This window comes from Phyllobates terribilis, unplaced genomic scaffold (genome assembly GCF_046119375.1).
Source record: "Phyllobates terribilis strain yellow unplaced genomic scaffold, ASM4611937v1 Scaffold_2__4_contigs__length_985480577, whole genome shotgun sequence".
Lineage (NCBI taxonomy): Eukaryota > Metazoa > Chordata > Amphibia > Anura > Dendrobatidae > Phyllobates > Phyllobates terribilis.
Window position 1 is genome coordinate 828,016,650 of NW_027362762.1, and position 21,969 is coordinate 828,038,618.

General features: G+C 45.1%; 1 protein-coding gene across 1 annotated transcript in view; it reads right to left on the reverse strand.

Annotated features, from left to right (window-relative positions):
• The window catches only part of SH2B2 (SH2B adaptor protein 2), a 174,564-nt gene that overhangs the window by 19,293 nt on the left and 133,302 nt on the right, over positions 1 to 21,969 (reverse strand). Inside the window, exons 4-5 of the mRNA XM_073667760.1 lie at positions 14,471 to 14,562; positions 1,204 to 1,298 (exon numbers count right to left, since the gene is read on the reverse strand). Of these exons, the coding sequence (XP_073523861.1) occupies positions 1,204 to 1,298; positions 14,471 to 14,562 (187 nt within the window). The remainder of the gene's footprint in view (positions 1 to 1,203; positions 1,299 to 14,470; positions 14,563 to 21,969) is intronic.

A 21,969-nucleotide genomic window follows, 5' to 3' on the forward strand; every position in this document is an offset into this window, starting at 1 on the left:
CACACGGTCCTGCTACATACATACACAACCCTATTACATTCGTATGCACACATACAGCCCTGCTACATAAACAAACAAAAACACACAAATTTTAAGTGAAGTGTATATGTTACCACATTTTGAAGTTCCTTCCAAGTATGTCACTGATCACATGATCAGAAAAGTCTTTAAACTAATCATGTGTGGATGTGCAGGTCCTGAAGGCGGTCTCTCCTGCCCTCAGACGGATCAGTGTCAGGCTGGAGGAGAGAGAACTGCACTACTGCATAGTTCTACTAGTGATTGGGAAGGTCCCTATGTCAGTGTTCTCCTCGATCACAATAAGCAGCCTCTAGGCAATAATACACACACACTTTTTAGCAACAATTTTTCTTGCCAACAGTGCATCTTATAGTCCAAAAAATACAGTATAGAAAATGTGATGATCCAAGGATTGAATTATACAAGGTTATTTTTAAAATAAATCAAATAACCAAAATCTTGGATATGCTGCAGATGCTACGCAGGACACTGCTAATTGTTGTCCTGAATCTATACCTGCATGCTTCAAACTATCTGCAATGACCGGTACACCCTGCGCTCCACCATTGGCTGACCCACACATGTAATGGCGCCCTTATTTTATCTGGGTTTTCATGTCATGGATGCTGTATGATGTGGACACCATGTAAGCATGCAGTGACTAATGGGTGCACGATTTTGAATCGTGCTAATTAGCTGATACATGAAGGTGTGCTTTTTGGCCATATATAAGAGATACAAACTGAAAACCCAACTTTAAATGTACATCCTACCAGAGGAACCTCTTTTTTGACTGAAGAATCACTGGAGAGAACCTGATAGTAACAGGTCTGTTAGCTGTCACCCCCAGCAATCCGCTCAATGACTGGTAGGCTGTCTGCGGCTTCACATTTCCCATGCAGTGCTAGCTGAAGGAAAAATACAGTACTAGGTGTCCATCCAAATAAATAGGCGGCAGTGTATTTACCTTGTTCTTCATTCTACTTTTTGGTTTATAAAGTGTGTTCTGCGTGCGGCACCCCTCCTCTCTTTAGTAAGGAGCAAGGAATAAGTGATGTGAGGAGCAGAAATACCCTGCAGACGTGTATGATGCTAGTCACTACCTAGGTCACTGACTTTACAATGCTTTTTCAGTACTGGCTGCTGGTTCATTTTAATCAGCATCATGAAATAAATCCTTACCTTCAGCAAGAAACTCACAGCTACATGATGAGACGCGACTGGGCAGACATGCGCCCTGCTCACAAGAAGAAAGTTCTATGTCATCTCCACTATCTCTGCAAGGAAAGAAACTATAATTTACCTGCGTTCCTAATGTCATTGGCGATTTATGTATTTTCAGGATCATAAGACGCATTAACTATACAATCTACCATCTTTCCTACGGAAATAATTCTAATGTGACATCCAACATGGCAACATCTCCTATTGTCGCATTGGTTAATATTGCAAGTTCAATAAAACAGAGAAATGCAAATATTTCTGTAAAAGAATTCTAATTATAAAAATGTAAGGACATGTGTCCGAAACGCGCGTCAGGGTTACGCCGCTTGGTGCCGTTCATACATGCTGGACTAGTGTGCAGGTATATACTTTAAACTCTTTTCATGATTTGAGTCAGAATTCTGGAATTATTATGACTATCACATAAATATATATGGGGCACATGAATGGTCATGGATATGGAGCATATGGAATTTTCCTCTCCGTAACATTAAGTATATTTACATGATTTGGCCATTCATATTCTACCTGGAGTTGATTGTTTGGTGATCTAAGCCTATTTATTACTTCTTTTCCATCAATGGTATAACTGATCATCAGTCCTGCATTTACCTACCTCTGGTATTCACTAGCATATTTCATAGTCCAGCACAAATTGTAATATAACAACACTGTACAGAATTTTGTTTGGTCACTGTAATGCGGCTTTCCTTGTGCATGTAGTGCCACTTTAACCATAACTCCAATAAAGGTATTTATTTAAATCAGTATGTTTGATTGGACCTATCATTCGGTGGTTCTCCTTTTTCATGTGTCTTACCGAATGGTCTGCCATTCCACATTGGTCCATATAGCAAGTACACGATTATTGATAGGCCTGTTGAATTGCGGGTCTGAATATGGTCAGTGTCTTATACTGCTACATTCAGTGTTGTGTGTATCTTATAAAAATGTTGCTCTGACTTCTGCTTCATCAGTAGATGGCCATTTTTAGATAAAAGGTGTTTTCCACTTTAAAAACAAGGTGGCCCTCAAAGAATTGCAGACGTGTTTTGAAACATCACCGCTGAAGCCAATCACTGAGCTCAGCAATTCTGCTGATATAGACAACATGAGATGCTGAGCTCAATGATTGCCTGCAGCAGTGATGTGTGCTGTAGTTGTGATGTCATCACTGCCGCCAAAACACAGAGACTGATGTAGCGGCAGAGAGCCAGCTCTGGACCCGACGAGGGAGAGTACTATAGTGGAGGCCAAAAGTATTGGCACCCCTGCAATTCTGTCAGCTAATACTCAGTTTCTTCCTGAAAATGATTGCAAGCACAAATTGTTTGGTATTATCATCTTCATTTAATTTGCTTGCAAGGAAAAAACACAAAAGAGAATGAAGCAAAAATCAAATCATTGATCATTTCACACAAAACTCCAAAAATGGGCTGGACAAAAGTATTGGCACCCTCAGCCTAATACTTGGTTGCACAACCTTTAGCCAAAATAACTGCGAACTACCGCTTCCGGTAATCATCAATGAGTTTCTTACAATGCTCTGCTGGAATTGTAGACCATTCTTCTTTGGCAAACTGCTCCAGGTCCCTGATATTTGAAGGGTGCCTTCTCCAAACTGCCATTTTGAGATCTTTCCACAGGTGTTCTATGGGATTCAGGTCTGAACTCATTGCTGGCCACCTTAGAAGTCTCCAGTGCTTTCTCTCAAACCATTTTATAGTGCTTTTGGAAGTGTGTTTTGGTTCATTGTCCTGTTGGAAGACCCATGACCTCTGAGGGAGACCCAGCTTTCTCACACTGGGCCCTACATTATGCTGCGAAATTTGTTGGTAGTCTTCAGACTTCATAATGCCATGCACACGGTCAAGCAGTCCAGTGCCAGAGGCAGCAAAGCAACCCCAAAACATCAGGGAACCTCCGCCATGTTTGACTGTAGGGACCGTGTTCTTTTCTTTGAATGCCTATTTTTTTTTCCTGTACACTCTATGTTGATGCTTTTTCCCAAAAAGCTCTACTTTTGTCTCATCTGACCAGAGAACATTCTTCCAAAACGTTTTAGGCTTTCTCAGGTAAGTTTTGGCAAACTCCAGCCTGGCTTTTTTATGTCTCGGGGTAAGAAGTGGGGTCTTCCTGGGTATCCTACCATACAGTCCCTTTTCATTCAGGCGCCGACGGATAGTACGGGTTGACACTGTTGTACCCTTGGACTGCAGGGCAGCTTGAACTTGTTTAGATGTTAGTCGAGGTTCTTTATCCACCATCCGCACAATCTTGCGTTGAAATCTCTCGTCAATTTTTCTTTTCCGTCCACATCTAGGGAGGCTAGCCACAGTGCCATGGGCTTTAAACTTCTTGATGACACTGCGCACGGAAGACACAGGAACATTCAGGTCTTTGGAGATGGACTTGTAGCCTTGAGATTGCTCATGCTTCCTCACAATTTGGTTTCTCAAGTCCTCAGACAGTTCTTTGGTCTTCTTTCTTTTCTCCATGCTCAATGTGGTACACACAAGGACACAGGACAGAGGTTGAGTCAACTTTAATCCATGTTAACTGGCTGCAAGTGTGATTTAGTTATTGCCAACACCTGTTAGGTGCCACAGGTAAGTTACAGGTGCTGTTAATTACACGAATTAGAGAAGCATCACATGATTTTTCAAACAGTGCCAATACTTTTGTCCACCCCCTTTTTTAGGTTTAGTGTGGAATTGTATCCAATTTGGCTTTAGGACAATTCTTTTTGTGTTTTTTCATTGAAGACAAATTAAATGAAGATAATAATACCAAAGAATTAGTGATTGCAATCATTTTCAGGAAGAAACTGAGTATTATCTAACAGAATTGCAGGGGTGCCAATACTTTTGGCCACCACTGTATGTGTGTTTGTTCTTTGAGATGTCGGTAATAGTTTGGGGACAGCTTTTTTGAAAGTGGAAACCCCCTTTAGGCTGCGTTCACACATTGCGTATTTCCCTGCGTTTTTTTACGCTGCGTATGTTCCTGCTTTTTTTACCTGCGTTTTTTTATGCAGGTAAAAAAAGCACCTCCATTCACACACTGCGTAAAAAAGCGCAGCAAAAAACGCAGTGTGAAATGAAGGGTGACATGTGTACTGTCTGTGTCTGTGTGTCGTGTGTGTACTGTCTGTGTCTATGTGTCCTGTGTGTCTATGTGTTGTGTGTGTGTGTGTGTGTGTGTGTGTGTGTGTCCCTAGCAGTGTATGTACAGACTATGGATACTCACCTACCCGATGGATGAGAGACGCGTCTGCTCCGTCCCGCGCATGCAGCATCTGCCGTGAAGCGATCAGCAGACTGTCAGCTGACCGGCTTGTAATCAGCTGACCGTCCGGTTACAAGCCGGTTAGCTAACAGCTGATCGGCTCACCGGAAGATGCTGGAAGCGCGGGATTGGAGTGGACCGGACGCCTCTCTCCTGACATCGGGTAGGTGAGTATCCATCCTGCGCCTCCGTAAAAAAGCGATGGAATTACGCAGTGTGTGAACACCGCTGCGTAATTCCATCGCTTATAATGGGCACAATAGTGAGAAAGCGCAGGACGCAGCTGCGTAAAGAATTGACATGCCAATTCTTTACTCAGCTGCGCTTTCCCACTGCGTAAAATTACACAGTGTCTGAACGGCAAAGTGAATTTGTTATGATAGGCTACAAGCACTAAGGAAAGACAGGAGATCTGTCCCTACAATAGAACTAAGCTAGATCCCTACGATGTAACGGGGAACCTGATCCTGCGATCAGACCTGCTAAAGTCCTCAGCTAGTCTGAACGAAGACCTATAGATGTGAGGGAGGGATCCCTACAAGAACTAGGGACTGGGAGAAAGATGGACACCTCCTAGCAGAAATTGTAGCAGTAAAAAGACAAACACACAACATAGAACATAAAGGTCAAAAGACCTAGCTAAACTGACTGAGAAAGGTTACAAAGCACCTGGCTAGCTTAAGAGTAGAAATTACAATGAAGTCCAGCATGGCCAGAAGGGCGGAGCAGGATTAAATAGGCAAAAAGGTCATGTGACCAGCAAAATAGAAAAAAACTAACAGGAGAGTTCTAACAGTACCCCCTCTTCTATGAGGATCCTCCGGATCCCCTAGGCCCAGGCTTATCAGGAAACCTCTTGTGAAACGCTCTGACAAGTCTGGAAGCAGAAACATCATCCGCCCTCACCCATGAGTTATCCTCGGGACCGAAACCCTTCCAAGCGACGAGATACTGCAAACTCCCTCTATAAAGTCTAGAATTAAGGATGCGGGAAATTTCATATTCCCCGTCCTCCACCACCGGAGGAACAGTGGCAGTGGCGTCTCTATCTGATACATCAGCTTTTTTCAATAGAGAAACATGAAACACCGGATTAATCTTCCAGGAGGTAGGAACCTCCAACCTAACAGCAGATTGGTTAACCACCTGAAGCACCTTAAAGGGCCCTACAAACTTGTGACCCAATTTTTTAGAAGGAATCCTCAACCGCAGATTCCTAGAGGACAACCAAACCATGTCACCAACAGTAAACAAAACCTCTTGACGTTTCCTGTCAAAGTACCTCTTAGATTTTTTGTTAGCCTCCTGAAGATTACCACGCACATCCGTCCAAACTCTCTCCAAATCACCGGAAAAACTCTCCTCCTCAGGCACAGCCGATACCAATTTGGAGAATGACCCAAAAGACGGATGTCTCCCAGAACAACAAAAAAAAGGCGAACACCCAGCAGAAGAGGATGTATGGTTGTTAAGAGCAAATTCAGCAAGCGGCAGAAACTCAGACCACCCCTCTTGATTGTCAGGATGATACCCAGATGAAAACGACAAATGAACTCCCAACCTGTCACAAAAGGCACGCCAAAAACTAGCCATGAACTGAGGTCCCCTATCAGAAACAATGTCAGTAGGAACACCATGGAGTCTGACAATTTCCCTGACAAAGCCCTTAGCGAGTGTCTTAGTGCAGGGCAGTTTGATGAAGGGAACCAAGTGACACATCTTGCTAAAACGGTCCACGACCACCCAGATGACCGTGAAACCCTCAGAGGAGGGAAGGTCAGTAATAAAGTCCATAGCCAGATGTGTCCAAGGTGCACTAGGAACCTCCAGAGGGCAAAGCAACCCCGCAGCAGGAGTATGAGAAGACTTAGATCTAGCACACACAGTACATTGACGCACCCACTTAATGACTTCCTTCTGCCATCCAGGCCACCAAAAACTGCGACCCACAAGTCTCTTGGTCTCAGAAATTCCTGGATGACCTGCCAACCGAGACTCATGACACTCAACAAACAAATCTCTCCTAAAGGTCCTAGGCACAAACAACCTCCCATGGGGAGTGTTAGATGGGGCATTCTCCTGAGCTTTAAGAATCTCATCTTCCAAAACGGAGTCCAATGCAGCAATCACAACACCTTCTTGTAAAACGCTCTCCTCCTCCTCAGCACCGACCATGGGAGAAAAGCTGCGAGACAACGCATCAGCTTTAACATTCTTGGTACCCGGGATGTAAGTAACGGAAAAATTAAACCGCGAAAAAAAAAGTGCCCACCTAGCCTGACGGGCATTCAAGCGCTTGGCAGCATCAAGATAGATCAGATTTTTATGATCAGTGAAAACCTGAATGGGAAATTCAGCACCTTCCAAGAGATGACGCCAGTGTTCAAATGCGAGTTTAATAGCCAGCAATTCCCGATTACCAATGTCGTAATTAAGTTCAGTCTCAGAAAATTTTTTTTGAAAAAAAGGCACAGGGATGTACTCCATCCTTGTTTTCCTGAGACAACACCGCACCGACCCCCACAGAAGAAGCATCAACCTCAACCAAAAACGGCTTAGTCACATCAGGCTGCATAAGGATGGGGGCAGAGCTGAACCTCTCCTTTAGAAACACAAACGCTTCAATGGCCTCAGTAGTCCACTGAACCGTATTAGCACCTTTCCTGGTGAGATCGGTCAGTGGTTTAACAATAATAGAAATTTTTTTAATGAATTTTCTGTAATAATTGGCGAAACCTAAAAACCTCTGTATCGATTTCAAACCAATAAGCCTAGGCCATTCCTGCACAGCTTGAACTTTCACCGGGTCCATCTCAAAGCCCTCGCTGGAGATAATGTAGCCCAAAAAACGAATTCTCTGTACAGCGAACTCACATTTCTCCAGCTTAGCAAAAAGCAAATTGTCAATTAATAACTGTAATACCTCACGTACACTCCGCCAATGAGACTCCAGATCAGGCGAATAAATCAAAATGTCATCCAAATACACAACCACATTTTTGCCGATCAAAGGTCTAAGGATGTCATTAATAAGATTCTGAAAAAATGCTGGTGCATTGGTAAGACCAAAAGGCATAACCAGATTCTCAAAATGACCCACAGGAGTGTTAAAAGCAGTCTTCCATTCATCACCCTCCTTCATGTGCAACAAATTGTATGCCCCCCGGAGATCAATCTTAGAGAACCACTTGGCCCCCACTAACTGGCTAAACAAATCAGGAATCAATGGCAGTGGGTAAGGATTACGTACAGTAATTTTATTAATCTCGCGAAAGTCCAGACAAGGACGTAAACCGCCGTCCTTTTTTTTAACAAAAAAAAATCCAACAGCCACAGGTGACTTAGAGGGTCTGATATGACCGGCGGCCAAGCTCGTCTGTATGTATTCCTCCAAAGCCTTTCTCTCAGGAATAGTAAGATTAAATGAACAACTTTTAGGAAGAGTCGCTCCAGGGACAAATTCAATGGTACAATCATAGTCTCTATGGGGAGGCAAAATTTGCGACTCCTCCTCAGAAAAATCTTTCCAAAAATCCTGAATAGGTACAGGTAATTCCCCTTTATCCACAGCAGCAATGCGCCCGTTACAACACTTGTCATAACACTTAGGGCTCCAGGACTTAATTTCATTAGCAGACCAATCCAGTACAGGATTGTGCAATTTTAACCAGGGCAGCCCCAAAATTACTGGAGAAGGCAAATTATTTAATACTACCAAATCCAAATTTTCTTGGTGAATACCATTAATAGTGAGGGGAAATTCAAAAACCTTGTGAGTAACACATTTCAAGGGAGAGCCATCGACAGAAACCACGGCAATAGGGGATGACAAAGGTTTGGGTTTTAATTTAAGTTTTTCCAAGAATCCCCCATCAATCACATTCAGAGTAGAACCACAATCCACAAATACCCGAAATTCAATTAATTCTTCCTGAGCTGCAGTAGTAGCAGAAAGAAATACCCCCTTAGTATTTAAACAGGCTATACGGGCGTAACTGACCTCTTTTTTTTTTTTCTTTGTTTATACGAAGCACACAGTTCTTAATGAAATGGTCAGATTTTCCGCAATAAAAGCACAAACCTTCAGAAAACCTGCGGTCTTTTTCCTGAGAGCGGGGTGACATCACCCCAATCTCCATCGGCTCTCCAATGTCAGTACAGACTCTCAAGACTAGGAGCTGACATGGCAAAGGATTTACTCTCATTAACCCTTGCACGCAGTCTCCTGTCCACCCGTATAGCTAATTGCATTGCCTCCTGCAAGTTTCCAGGTGTAGGATAAGCAATAAGCAGATCCTTAACCCTTTCACCTAGCCCAGCAAGAAACAAACTTTTCAGAGCTGAATCGTTCCACCCCACCTGAGCAGACCACCGACGGAAGTGAGTACAATAATTTTCCACATTATCTGATCCCTGTCTCAAAAGTCTCAATTCCGTCTCAGCTGATGAGACACGATCAGGATCATCATACAACAACCCCAAAGCAGAAAAAAAACTATGCACTGATCTAAAGCATGGATCACTAGGTTGGAGAGAAAAGGCCCATCCCTGAGGTTCTTTGCGCAAAAGTGACATTATGAACCCTATGCGCTGTGATTCATCACCAGAGGATCTGGGTCTCAAACGAAAATACAACAAACAAGCATTTTTAAAGGAAAAAAAATCTTGTTGTTCACCAAAAAATAAATCAGGCAATCGTACCTTTGGCTCCACAAAATGCGCTCCAGAACAGCTACTCACGTGTTGCTGGAGCTCGGCCACCTCCAGAGAGAGTCCCTGCAGGCGTTGAGCCAAATCCTGAACCGACACCATGATGGAAACTGGAGGTCTTTCCTTAGAGATATTTTTGGGCTGGACTTACTGTTATGATAGGCTACAAGCACTAAGGAAAGACAGGAGATCTGTCCCTACAATAGAACTAAGCTAGATCCCTACGATGTAATGGGGAACCTGATCCTGCGATCAGACCCGCTAAAGTCCTCAGCTAGTCTGAACAAAGACCTATAGATGTGAGGGAGGGATCCCTACAAGAACTAGGGATTGGGAGAAAGATGGACACCTCCTAGCAGAAATTGTAGCAGTCAAAAGACAAACACACAACATAGAACATAAAGGTCAAAAGACCTAGCTAAACTGACTGAGAAAGGTTACAAAGCACCTGGCTAGCTTAAGAGTAGAAATTACAATGAAGTCCAGCATGGCCAGAAGGGCGGAGCAGGATTAGATAGGTTTTTTTCTATTTTGTTGGTCACATGACCTTTTTGCCTAACAGGAGAGTTCTAACAGAATTTCCCCATTCACTTTGCTGGCAGACACAAAGCACATTGCGTATTTTCAAAAAGCGCGCGCAAAAAAGCGCGCGAAAATACGCAATGTGTGAACGCAGCCTTAAGCATTTTCTCTGACGAAGTAGTACTTTTATAGAGCAAGCAATATACGGACATCACTGTCAGAAACAATCTATAATACTTGTTTTTCATCACTTTCAGTTACACATAATATCTTGTGACAGTAATATTCATGATATGTAAAATACAGCAGGAAACAAAGAACAGACTCAAGAACACCCAAAACTAAGAGTGTATAGTAAACATACTACTAATGTGCCCATACACATTATATTAACATCAGTTGACCCCACTAATTTCAACAGGACTGGATGAGCATTTAATGTACAACCCAAAGTCTAAAAATGTCAGGACGCTGTGCAAAATGTAAAGAAAACAAGAATACAATGGATTTGAAAACCTCTTACATCAATTTTTTATTCACAGCAGAACATAGGACACAGATCAGAAGGTGAATGTTGGACATTTTTCCATTTTATTTGAATAAATTAACTCAATTAGATATTGACGGCAGCAACACATCTCAAAAAAGTTGGGCCAGGGTGAAGTCTACCATTGTGTAACATCTCCTCTCCTTTTTACAACAGTCTGTAAACGTCTGGGAAGTGAGGAGACCAATTGCTGGAGTTTAGGGAGAGGAACGTTGATTGATATCTGGAAATATTCCTGAACACATGCAGTAATTTGTATCATGTATTTGTATTGTGCCTGTATTATGCCCATTTTTAATGCAATGCCTCCTTAAGGTCTCGTAGATCAAAATTGACGCGCCCCCTGTATATGCTGGCGGTTGTAGTCACCGTGGCGGTGACCCGGTCCGTGACCCAGGTGGTCAATCTAAGGGTAGTTTATCTATAGGTTTATAATGTCCGACTACGCCACCTGTGGAGTGCGGCTAATGAGGCCGCCGCTGCGAAACAGTCCTCTGAAGCTGATGGGTTGGCAGCAAGGGTGATATAGCTCCTCACAGAAGAGTGTAGCTTCAGGGCAGTGTGCGTGGATGATGGTGGTTGTGCAGGGCGTTCCAGTGCAGTGTGTGCTGGCGCAGCAAGGAACACAGAGACAAGATAGTGCAGTCCCAGGGTCTTTACTCACAGTTATTGCAGTTCAAGTTACAGACGCCCAAGCAACTTCCCACGTTGTGCTGCGCGTACTCAGTGAGGGGCTCAGTCCACTCTCAGGTATCTCTGGAGTATTTAGCAGGACCCCCTTCTGTGTGTCCTCTCTCTGGCCTGCTCCCTGCACCTCACACCTAGCGACACTTCTATCCGGTACCCCCGGGCCTTGACGGGCGACGTGTGTTTCGTCCCCTGGGTCCTATGTGGCTACCTTCTTAGTGGGACTGGTGTGGACTTCTGACTTACAGCACATGAAATACTGCAGCCTCCGGTTTCTAGTTGAGCCTTCGTAGTTTTCTCCACTAGTTGAGGGACCAGTTCCCCTTATCTGGCCTGACCCCTCTACCTCCTGGTAGCAGCAGGCGTACGGGTGGCTTGCCGCACGGCCCGTACCCCTAGGGTCCCTTCTCTCCTCATTCCTGGAGCCGTCCTGCTCCCTCTCCTTCTCTTCCCAGACTTGGGCCTCACTGTCCAGGCCCGCCTCTGGAGCAGAGCTCATACAGAGCCTCTGCTCCTGTCACTTCTCCTCCTCTCACTGTCTGACTGAACTAAGATGGTGTCTCTATTTTTATACCTCCTTCTACAAGTGCTCCCAGGATCTAAGTCCTCCACCCCATCCACTACATGATTCCCCCTCTCCAGGTGGTTCCCCCCACTCCAGCCAGGGATCAGGGACTGTGCTCTCCCGTAGGAGCAATCTCGCCCTGTGCCCCGGAAATGTGGTGTAGTGAATGCAGGTGTTAGGGTCCCGAGCCATACTCCTTCCATACCTGAGAGTGAGATACCACACCTCTGGGTGAGATGCAGTACCTTTTTTTTTTTAAATCCCTCAACTTTTTTTTTCAGATGCAGTTATTCATGTGGAGCCCCTGAGGGTTCGGTCGCCACAGAGGTACTGCACCTCACCCAGAGGTGTGGTGCTTCCCTTCACTCAGGTAAGGAGGGAGTGCTGCATGGAACCCCAACACCTGCATCCAACACTACACTACCCCAGGCCGGCTGGAGGGACAACATGTAGAGCACAGCTGCTGAGCCCTGACCCTGGCTGGGGTGGGGGGAACCCAAAGTTAGGGGGAACCAGTAGTGGGTGTGGGTGGAGGAAGTAGTTCATGGGAGCACTCATACAGTAAAGATATAAAATAGGGAAGCCATCTTAGGGTGGGTGAGAACAGAGAGGCTAGTAGTTGGAGTACAGTCAGGGAGCAGAGTCTCTCTAGGAGCTCTGCTCCACTACAAGGGCCCAGGACTGAGGCCCAGGAGGGGAGCAGAGAGTAGGCTCCGATCTTCAGAAGGGATCCTAGAGGGTATGGCGAGTGCGGACGGCACCCGTACATCCCGAACCTGCCAGGTGTCAGGAGGATCTAGGCCGCAAGAAGAGGACCGGCCCCTGGCCCAGTCGTGTAGCTTCAAGCCTCGGCTGGAGAAACCGGAGGCTTCTGACTTCTATAGCAGGAGACAAACTCTCACTTCAATCCAAGAGTAAGGTTGAGCAGGTCTGAGCAACTCCGACGGACAGGGGGGACCTCGCAGCACCCGAATAGGATTCACAGTGAGAAGCGCAGGGCAGGAGGGAGTAAAGACCCAGCGTGAAGTAGGTCTAGGAAGGTACATATGAAAGTGGGGTTCTGCCAGGTACACCCGAGCTGCCTGAGGAAGGACTGAACCCCTGCCTGGTGAACGCAGTGCGACGCGGGAGGATTGCACCAGTACTGTGCACCTGAGGAACTTGAACGGAACTGTGAGTAAACTCGGATGACAGCACTGAACTGCCTCCGCTCCTTCATTTCGCCAGTACCTTTTCCCTCCCTGTACTACAAAGCCCAGCGCACCTCCTCCATATATCTCCTACACTGCCCTGAGGCCTGCTCCACCTGTGGGGAGCCGTTTCATCTTAAGCTGCCCTATCATCTGCCTCAGAGGACTGCCGCAGCGCTGGTGATCCTAACCAGAGACCACAGGTGGTGTCACGACAATTTCCCCCAACCAATAAGTTCCCCTATTCAGTGACCGCCCTGGGCCACGGACCGGGCCAGCCACCGTGATATTCCCCCGGCTACCGGAGGCCCGGCTGCCGAGTACCCCATGGCCCTGGGGGCGCGTCATTCACAGATTGGAGAACCTCTGACCATCTTTGCTTCTGAGAGACTCTGCATCTCTAACATGCCTTTTTTAACACAGTCATGTGACTTAGTTGAAAATTGACCCTCCAGCTGTTTTTCATTAGTACCACTTACTTTTCAAGCCTTTTGTTCACCGTCCCAACTTTTTTGAGGTGTATTGCTGCCATCAACTTCTAGATGGGGTAAGTTTTTTTCAAATAAAATGGAAAATATGTAACTTTTACCTTCTGATCTGAGTTCTATGTTCTGTTATAAACAAAATATGGCGATAAGAGATTTCCAAATCATTGCATTCTTGTTTTCTTTACATTTTACACAGCGTCCTGACTTTTGTAGAATCAGGGTTGTATATGGAAGTGTCCCAACTCTCCCACGATGGCAGATGTGTCAGGTAGGGGGGATTTTAACATGCTCAATCCTTCATTCTCCTAACAGAAAGGCTGCCCCCAGAGCTGTCTGGCATTAACTTATTCTCCTCTTACCATTGAGAACACATGCATGCTCTGCCAAATCAAATGTGCATGTGTATAGAGGGACAGGAGGAAAGGCCATCTAAAGTGTATCGCCAGCTATAGACTTATTACATCAAATTCCCTCATCTAAAAAGATAGACCCCATTGTTCATGGAGTCTCTGCTTCCAGGAGTAGAAAACATTTACCATTTTTTTCATCCATCATTTTCCATGTGTCAATGTATTGTACAGCCCAGCCAAGTCAATGGTCAGAATTAAATACATTACAATTGTCACATGCACTAAGAGGCTTAATGGGTCAGAAAACCAGAAAAGGACTTCTGAAATTGTTTGACATAATAAAATAATTTGGATTTGATCTAATTAATAATGTGGATTTCATATCTCTCAAGCCTTTACCTACCTGACATTGAGGACGTATCCCAAGGATAATACAAAAAACTGACCAGCACCTCTGAACAGGATAAAGCAAGTGTGAACAGGTGCAAGCTGCTATGACTGCAAAATGTACAAACAAGAGAATACAGCAGCACTCTAAGCGCTAAGATGTATGCAAACATTAAATATATGAAATTTGAACTGCATTACTTCTATATAGGATAGGTGACCTTTCCATGGTTGATGGGCCAACATGAATAGGTCAATTTGTGTGCTAGGTAACTTTATTTTTAGAAGTATATTGTATATAGAAGTAATGCAGTTAAAATTTCATATATTTAATGTTTGCATACATCTCAGCTCTTACAGAGTGCTGCTGTATTCTCTTGTTTGTGTGTCCTAAGGATACATCATAAAAGCTGAAAATAAAAAAAAATGGTGAAAATTATTATCTCGAACCTACGCGCATCAAGGGTTAATATATTTGACATAATACTCACCCTGGGTCTATACAGTCCTGTATATCAGCCACCCAAGAATGCTTCTGAAGAGAATCAATGGTTTCTAAAATATACTCTGCGCTATTTTCTACCTGAGGAGTAAAAATACATAAATCGTGTTATCCTATTTTGCCACTTTTATAACTTGAATAATAGCATTTGATATTCAGTACAATTCTTCATAATCACAAATAATACCCATGGAGTGTGATCCTGCTATACACATGTGTGTAAGTTTATATATATTTTTAAGCATGTTGTGTAAGTTATAGAGACAGAATATAAAGGTGTGTATGTCCAGTGGTGTGAAAAAGTGTTTGCCCCCTTCCTGATTTCTTATTCTTTTGCATGTTTATCACACTTAAATGTTTCAGATCACAAAACAAGTTTAAATATTAGACAAAGATAACACAAGTAAATACAAAATGCAGTTTTTAAATGAAAGCCCTGCACATATCACCCACTGAATAAAGCTGTATGTATAGTCATCCACCTCACTTGTTTTTGTGTTCCCATTTATATAAATGGTTACTCCCCAAAAAGCAAGTTATCATAACTAGCTGATTGTGGAGCGTTCGGCACTAGGGATCCAGAGATCGTGGCCTCTGTACCCTCGTCTTCAATGGAGCAGGGATGCGCATGCTTGATCTCCGCTCCATTCATTGTATAAGGGACTGCAGGAAATAGTGTGGCGCCCCTGAGGGTTCAGTCGCCACAGAGGTACTGCACCTCACCCAGAGGTGTGGTGTCTCCTTCTCTCAGGTAAGGAGGGAGTGCTGCCCGGAATCCCAACACCCCCATTCAACACTACACTGCTCCAGGCCGGCTGGAAGGGCAAGATGCACTGTATTTCCTGCTGAGCCCTGTCCCTGGCTGGAGTGGGGGGAACCCAAAGGTAGGGGGAACCAGTTTAGGGGAGCACCATAGTAGTAGGTATAAAAGGGAAGCCATCTTAGGATGGCAGTGCAGTTGAGGTGAGGTTAGTCAGTGGAGAACAGTCAGGGAGCAGAGTCTCTTTAGGAGCTCTGCTCCACAAGCAGGGCCCAGTCCTAGAGGCCCAGGAGGGGAGCAGAGGAGTAGGCTCCGTTCTAAAGAAGGGATCCCAGGGGGTACGGCGAGTGCAGGACGGCACCCGTACGCCCCGAATTTGTCAGCAGACAGAGGGATCGTAGGCCGCAAGAAGGGGACCGGCCCCTGGTCCAGCCGTGTTACTGTAAGTCTTGGCTGGGAAAATAGGAGGCTTCTGGCTTATATAGCCAGTTGCCGAAGCCTCATTCTAATCCTCGTGAGGGTCAAGTAGGTCCGGGAACTCCAACAAGACAGGAGGGACTTCAGAGCACCCGAGCGGGATTGAGAGTGGGAAGCGCAGGGCAGGAGGGAGAAGACCCAGCGTGAAGACGGTCTAGCTAGGAACACAAGAAAGTGGGGTTCTGTCAGGTACTCCTAATCTGCCTGAGGAAGGGCTGAACCCCTGCCTGGTGAATGCAGCGCGACGTGGGAGGCTGACACCTGTACAGTGCACCAGTGGAACTGTCATAAGAACTGTGAGTAAAGACTCGGATGACTGCACCGTACTGCCTCCGTCCATTCTTTTATCTGCGCCATCTTTCCCTCCCTGCACTACAACGCCCAGCGCAACCTACACTTACTACACTACCCTGGAGCTAGCTCTACCTGTGGAGAGCCACACCATCCCTGCTGTGGTAACACCAGCTCCAGAGGACTGCTCCGCAGCGGCGGCACCCTTTAGCCGCAATCCACAGGTGGCGTCACGAACACTTTCCAAATCCCCTATAAATTCCCCCCTTTTGATTGACCGCCCTGGGCCACGGACCAGGCCAGCCACCGTGATATCCCCCAGCAACCAGAGGCCCGGCTGCCGAGTACCCCACGGCCCTGGGGGCACGTCAATAGCTGTGAGCTGTACTTGGCAGTCCTATAGTCAATGAATGGAGTGGAGGCTGAGAATGTGCACCTCTGCTCCATTCAGGACGAGATTCTACAGAGCCCCATCCTCAGGTTCCAGAGCCCTGATCTTGGGATGTTAAGGATCCCAAGGGTTGGACCCCCCAGCAACCAGCAAGTTATCCCCCATCCCATACATAGGGCCAAGAGCGGACACAGACAGAAGAGTGTCCTTGTGGAAGAACAATATATGGGCCCTTTGCAGTACCATAGCTTATCATAATGCACAATTGCCAATGTTTTGGAGATAGAAGTGGGCCCCCTTACCTCTGGGGCCCCTGTGTGACTGCACAGGTTGCACTAATGGTAGGTCCACCCCTGCATAGAGCCTAACTTCCTTTTTTGGATCTTTACCTGTCTAAAGTGTAACATACCTGGCGGCGTCCTTGCATAGTGGTCCATTTCCCACTGTGCAGGAGCGCGCACTTGATCTCCTGTCCGGAATGTCTCTCTGGCTTCCCTCCATGCTGTCTGTTTGTGTCTGTCTCTGCTGCTTAAGGGTGGCGCCCGATCACTTCCTGCTTTTTGTACCTGCTGTGGGTCACACCCCTTGTGCGTCCTCAGCCTATTGCTGTCTGTCACTTGGTATATAGCTCAGCAGCGCCCTTCTATCCCTGCCTGAGCATAGTGTTTCCTTCAGTGTGTGCTTGCACTCTGAAGGTGCCAGGTCCCGTCTCTTGTCTCCTGCTTTTTGTATCAGTTCCCGTGTCTGAACTGAGTCCTGTATGTCTCCTGCTTTGCGGTATCAGCTCCCGTGTCTGAACTGAGTCCTGTATGTCTCCTGCTTTGCGGTATCAGCTCCCGTGTCTGAACTGAGTCCTGTATGTCTCCTGCTTTGCGGTTTCAGCTCCCGTGTCTGAACTGACTCCTTTCTGTGTTCTCTTGTCTGTCCTGTCTGAACACGCTCCTAGCCTGTTCCTCTCGCCTTCTAGTGGCCGATTTCCTAGACCCGCTCCTGTGTCTGGTCTGTCCTGTCTGAACACGCTCCTTGCCTGTTCGTTCCGCCTTCTAGTGGCCGATTTCCTAGACCCGCTCCTGCGTCTGGTCTGTCCTGTCTGAACACGCTCCTTGCCTGTTCGTTCCGCCTCTCTGGGGGCCGTATTCCCAGACCCGCTCCTGTATCCCTCTGCAGTGTCGGTCTCCTCCGTACACTCAGTTCCAGTCTGAACTCTCTCCTGTCCTTTACCTGTTTTGCCTCTATGTCCGTTCCCTTCCTTTTTCTGCAGAGTCTGAACTCGTACCTAACTCCTGCTTATTGTCTCTGCAAGTACTGTGTGAGTATCTGGCTCTGTCTTTCCCTTCCTGTCTGTTCCGTGTGAACAGAGCCCTGTCCTCCCTGCTCAGCCTTGTCGGCACTCTAGCTGTGCTTGCCTGTAACCCTCTGCCTGTATTGTTCCTGAGTCCCGGTGTGTACTGGGTCCTATCCCGCCTGTGTTCCTACCTGCTAGTGCCTCCCTGTCTGCACTCTAGCTGTGCTTGCCTTTACCCCCCTGCCTGCATACCCGCCTGCCTGCATACCAGTCTGTGTGCCAGCCTACCAGCCTGTTCCTGTATTCCCCTGTGTGGGTCAACAGCCGTGTCCGGGGTCTGTCCTGGAGTAGCACCTGGTCCCTCTGCTCGGTTCCTCCTTGGTGCACTGGCGTCGTATGCCGTCGTGCGACCCTGGTCGGATCGGGTGAATACTTAGTCACGCCCCTCCAGGCATTCACTCTCCGGCACGGTCCAGTGGAATCACTACCAATCCCACGCACACGCCGCTTAGCCCGGGCGTGTGCATAACATAAAGCCTTGTTCATGCATTTTTTTTTGCCATGTTAATATCTTTCTAATTCATTTTACTATTTTGATTTATGTTTTTAGTCATCCTACGGGACTTGAACATGAGACACTTTAATTGCTTGTACTATATAGTGAAATTAAAGATCTGTGACTAAGCTTTATGGAAGACGGTGGCAATGGTGAAGTTCAGAAGCCCCCGGGAAGACATGGTAGGACATCAGCACCTTGTATCGCAGGAGGGACATGATGTGCACACACGTAAAACCATATAAATGTCGCTCTCAGACTGACAGCAGCATCTGAATGGTTAAACAGCAGCGATAGGAGCTAGGTATACATTCTATGTGGGGAAAAGATTAATAATGCTATTAAAAAAATGGGTCTGTTTTTTTTTACTTAACCTTTTTTTGTTTGGTTTTTCTGACGTTTTCCTGCCTATATAAACACCTATTTCACATTTAGGGCATACGGTGTTAGAAAAATGCTTGTGACCCAGAAAATGCAGCAAAAGCACCAGAAAAAGAGACCACACAATTGATGCTATACTTCTCTACTGGCTTAATACGAAGATGTGGCAGTAATTTATTTATTTTTTTTTGTAAAAAAATAAAAAAAACAAAAAACCGAAAAAATGCTGGTAGAAATCTACAGGACAAATACAGCAATTTTCTAAAAAAAAAAACAAAACCAAAAAACGCTGTGTGTGAAACCTAAGGGCGTCAAGTAGATTCCCCAATTCACCCACTACACTGACACTTAGTCCTGACTCACAGAAAATCTCTTCTATGTACCTATGTGAAGATCTATTAACCCTGGATTAATAAAACATCTGCCTATTATATTGATCTATACCATGTAATTATATAAGATGTAGGATATAGACACTAATTCCGATACTACTGCAGTAATAATACCTGTTACGTAATCAGTAGCTCAGGCTGATAGACTTCAGTCTCCTTAGTTATGAGCTGAATTCATTATGGACGTCAGTCTTCTCATGGTTTTTGTGGTGGACCGTATCCTTAGTTCACCTTATGAGATCTGTTTAGTCCCATTCATACATCAGGAAATGCCAGAATACCCATAGACGAGCTCACCAGAGAATGAATAATATGCCACGGGGTGGGTTGTCTTGCCCTTGTCCCCCAAGTGCTCCCATGTCTGCTGACAAATAAGTTTAAGGGCTCGCTCACACTGGCGTATGTTCTCTTATGTGTGAGAATCGGGCTGATTATGGTAATGACACTTGACTCAATCTCTGTCAGAGTGTGATCCAAGTGTCACCTTAGTGTGATCCAATTTTACCGCAAGAGAAGATGGAGAACTTAATTGCTCCCTCTTCTCCATGGTCTCTGTGAGCATACAGTACAGACCAAAAGTTTGGACACACCTTCTCATTTAAAGATTTTTCTGTATTTTCATGACTTTGAAAATTGTACATTCACACTGAAGGCATCAAAACTATGAATTAACACATGTGGAATTATATACTTAACAAAAAAGTGTGAAACAACTGAAAATATGTCTTATATTCTAGGTTCTTCAAAGTAGCCACCTTTTGCTTTGATGACTGCTTTGCACACTCTTGGCATTCTCTTGATGAGCTTCAAGAGGTAGAAAAATCTTTAAATGAGGTGTGTCCAAACTTTTGGTCTGTACTGTACATCGGACTGTACTCGGATGACATCTGAGTGCAGTCCGATGTTTCACAAGCACCCTTAAACTTGTATCAGTGCACATGATCCAAGGTATCGGAGCCACTCGCACTGCTCCATAGTATAAAATTGGGCCGAGTGCTAACCGATAAAACATGGGTATGTGCACACAATGTCTTATAGTCACACACATACCTGCATCATTTTTGAAGACACTTCAGGAAAAGGCTGGAGGTGTCTTCTCTGAAATGTATTTTCTGACGTCTGTTTGGACGTCTTTTGTGGTGGCTTTGCCAGCGCCATTTTTTTTCTTTAATTCCACATGTAACATAGTGAAAAATGGACAGGTGACTTCTTTTAAACACTTTATGGCTTTCAATGCCTAAACAGTTTAAAGAAGTTATATATGATGGAACATATGCACAGACAGTTATTTTGACATTGCTGAGAATATGTTCATTTTATTGGTATTTTTTTTTGTTGTGCTTTTTTAGGCAGAATTCAAATACCCTCAGGTTCACATGAAATGGAGATGCTGAGGATTTTCCATCCAGATTTGGGGACAGACATTCCTTGCATTATTACACAAACAGGTTTGACCGTAACACCGCTGATACATGATGCCTGTGGATTGTGCAGCATGGATCCGCTGTCAGGTTCACTTTAAGGACCTATTGTCCATGGTTTACAGCATTAGTGAGACAATTCTGGTTGGAATTGTACAATATATTGGACTGGACAAAATTAAGTTATTGAGGACCACAGTATTTAGTATCATTATTTATTCTTTCTCATAATTATACTAATAATAATGTACAGTACAGACCAAAAGTTTGGACACACCTCATTTAAAGATTTTTCTGTATTTTCATGACTATGAAAATTGTACATTCACATTGAAGGCATCAAAACTATGAATTAACACATGTGGAATTATATTCTTAACAAAAAAGTGTGAAACAACTGAAATTATGTCTTATATTCTAGGTTCTTCAAAGTAGCCACCTTTTGCTTTGATGACTGCTTTGCACACTCTTGGCATTCTCTTGATGAGCTTCAAGAGGTAGTCACCGGAAATGGTTTTCACTTCACAGGTGTGCCCTGTCAGGTTTAATAAGTGGGATTTCTTGCCTTATAAATGGGGTTGGGACCATCAGTTGTGTTGTGCAGAAGTCTGGTGGATACACAGCTAATAGTCCTACTGAATAGACTGTTAGAATTTCTATTATGGCAAGAAAAAAGCAGCTAAGTAAAGAAAAACGAATGGCCATCATTACTTTAAGAAATGAAGGTCAGTCAGTCCGAAAAATTGGGCAAACTTTTAAAGTGTCCCCAAGTGCAGTTGCAAAAACCATCAAGCGCTACAAAGAAACTGGCTCACATGAGGACCGCCCCAGGAAAGGAAGACCAAGAGTCACCTCTGCTTCTGAGGATAGGTTTATCCGAGTCACCAGCCTCAGAAATCGCAGGTTAACAGCAGCTCAGATTAGAGACCAGGACAATGACACACAGAGTTCTGGCAGCAGACACATCTCTTCAACAACTGTTAAGAGGAGACTTTGTGCAGCAGGCCTTCATGGTAAAATAGCTGCTAGGAAACCACTGCTAAGGACAGGCAACAAGCAGAAGAGACTTGTTTGGGCTAAAGAACACAAGGAATGGACATTAGACCAGTGGAAATCTGTGCTTTGGTCTGATGAGTCCAAATTTGAGATCTTTGTTTCCAACCACCGTGTCTTTGTGCGACGCAGAAAAGGTGAACGGATGGACTCTACATGCCTGGTTCCCACCGTGAAGCATGGAGGAGGAGGTGTGATGGTGTGGGGGTGCTTTGCTGGTGACACTGTTGGAGATTTATTCAAAATTGAAGGCATGCTGAACCAGCATGGCTACCACAGCATCTTGCAGCGGCATGCTATTCCATCCGGTTGGAGTTTAGTTGGACCATCATTTATTTTTCAACAGGACAATGACCCCAAACACTCCTCCAGGCTGTGTAAGGGCTATTTCACCAAGGAGGAGAGTGATGGGGTGCTACGCCAGATGACCTGGCCTCCACAGTCACCAGACCTGAACCCAATCGAGATGGTTTGGGGTGAG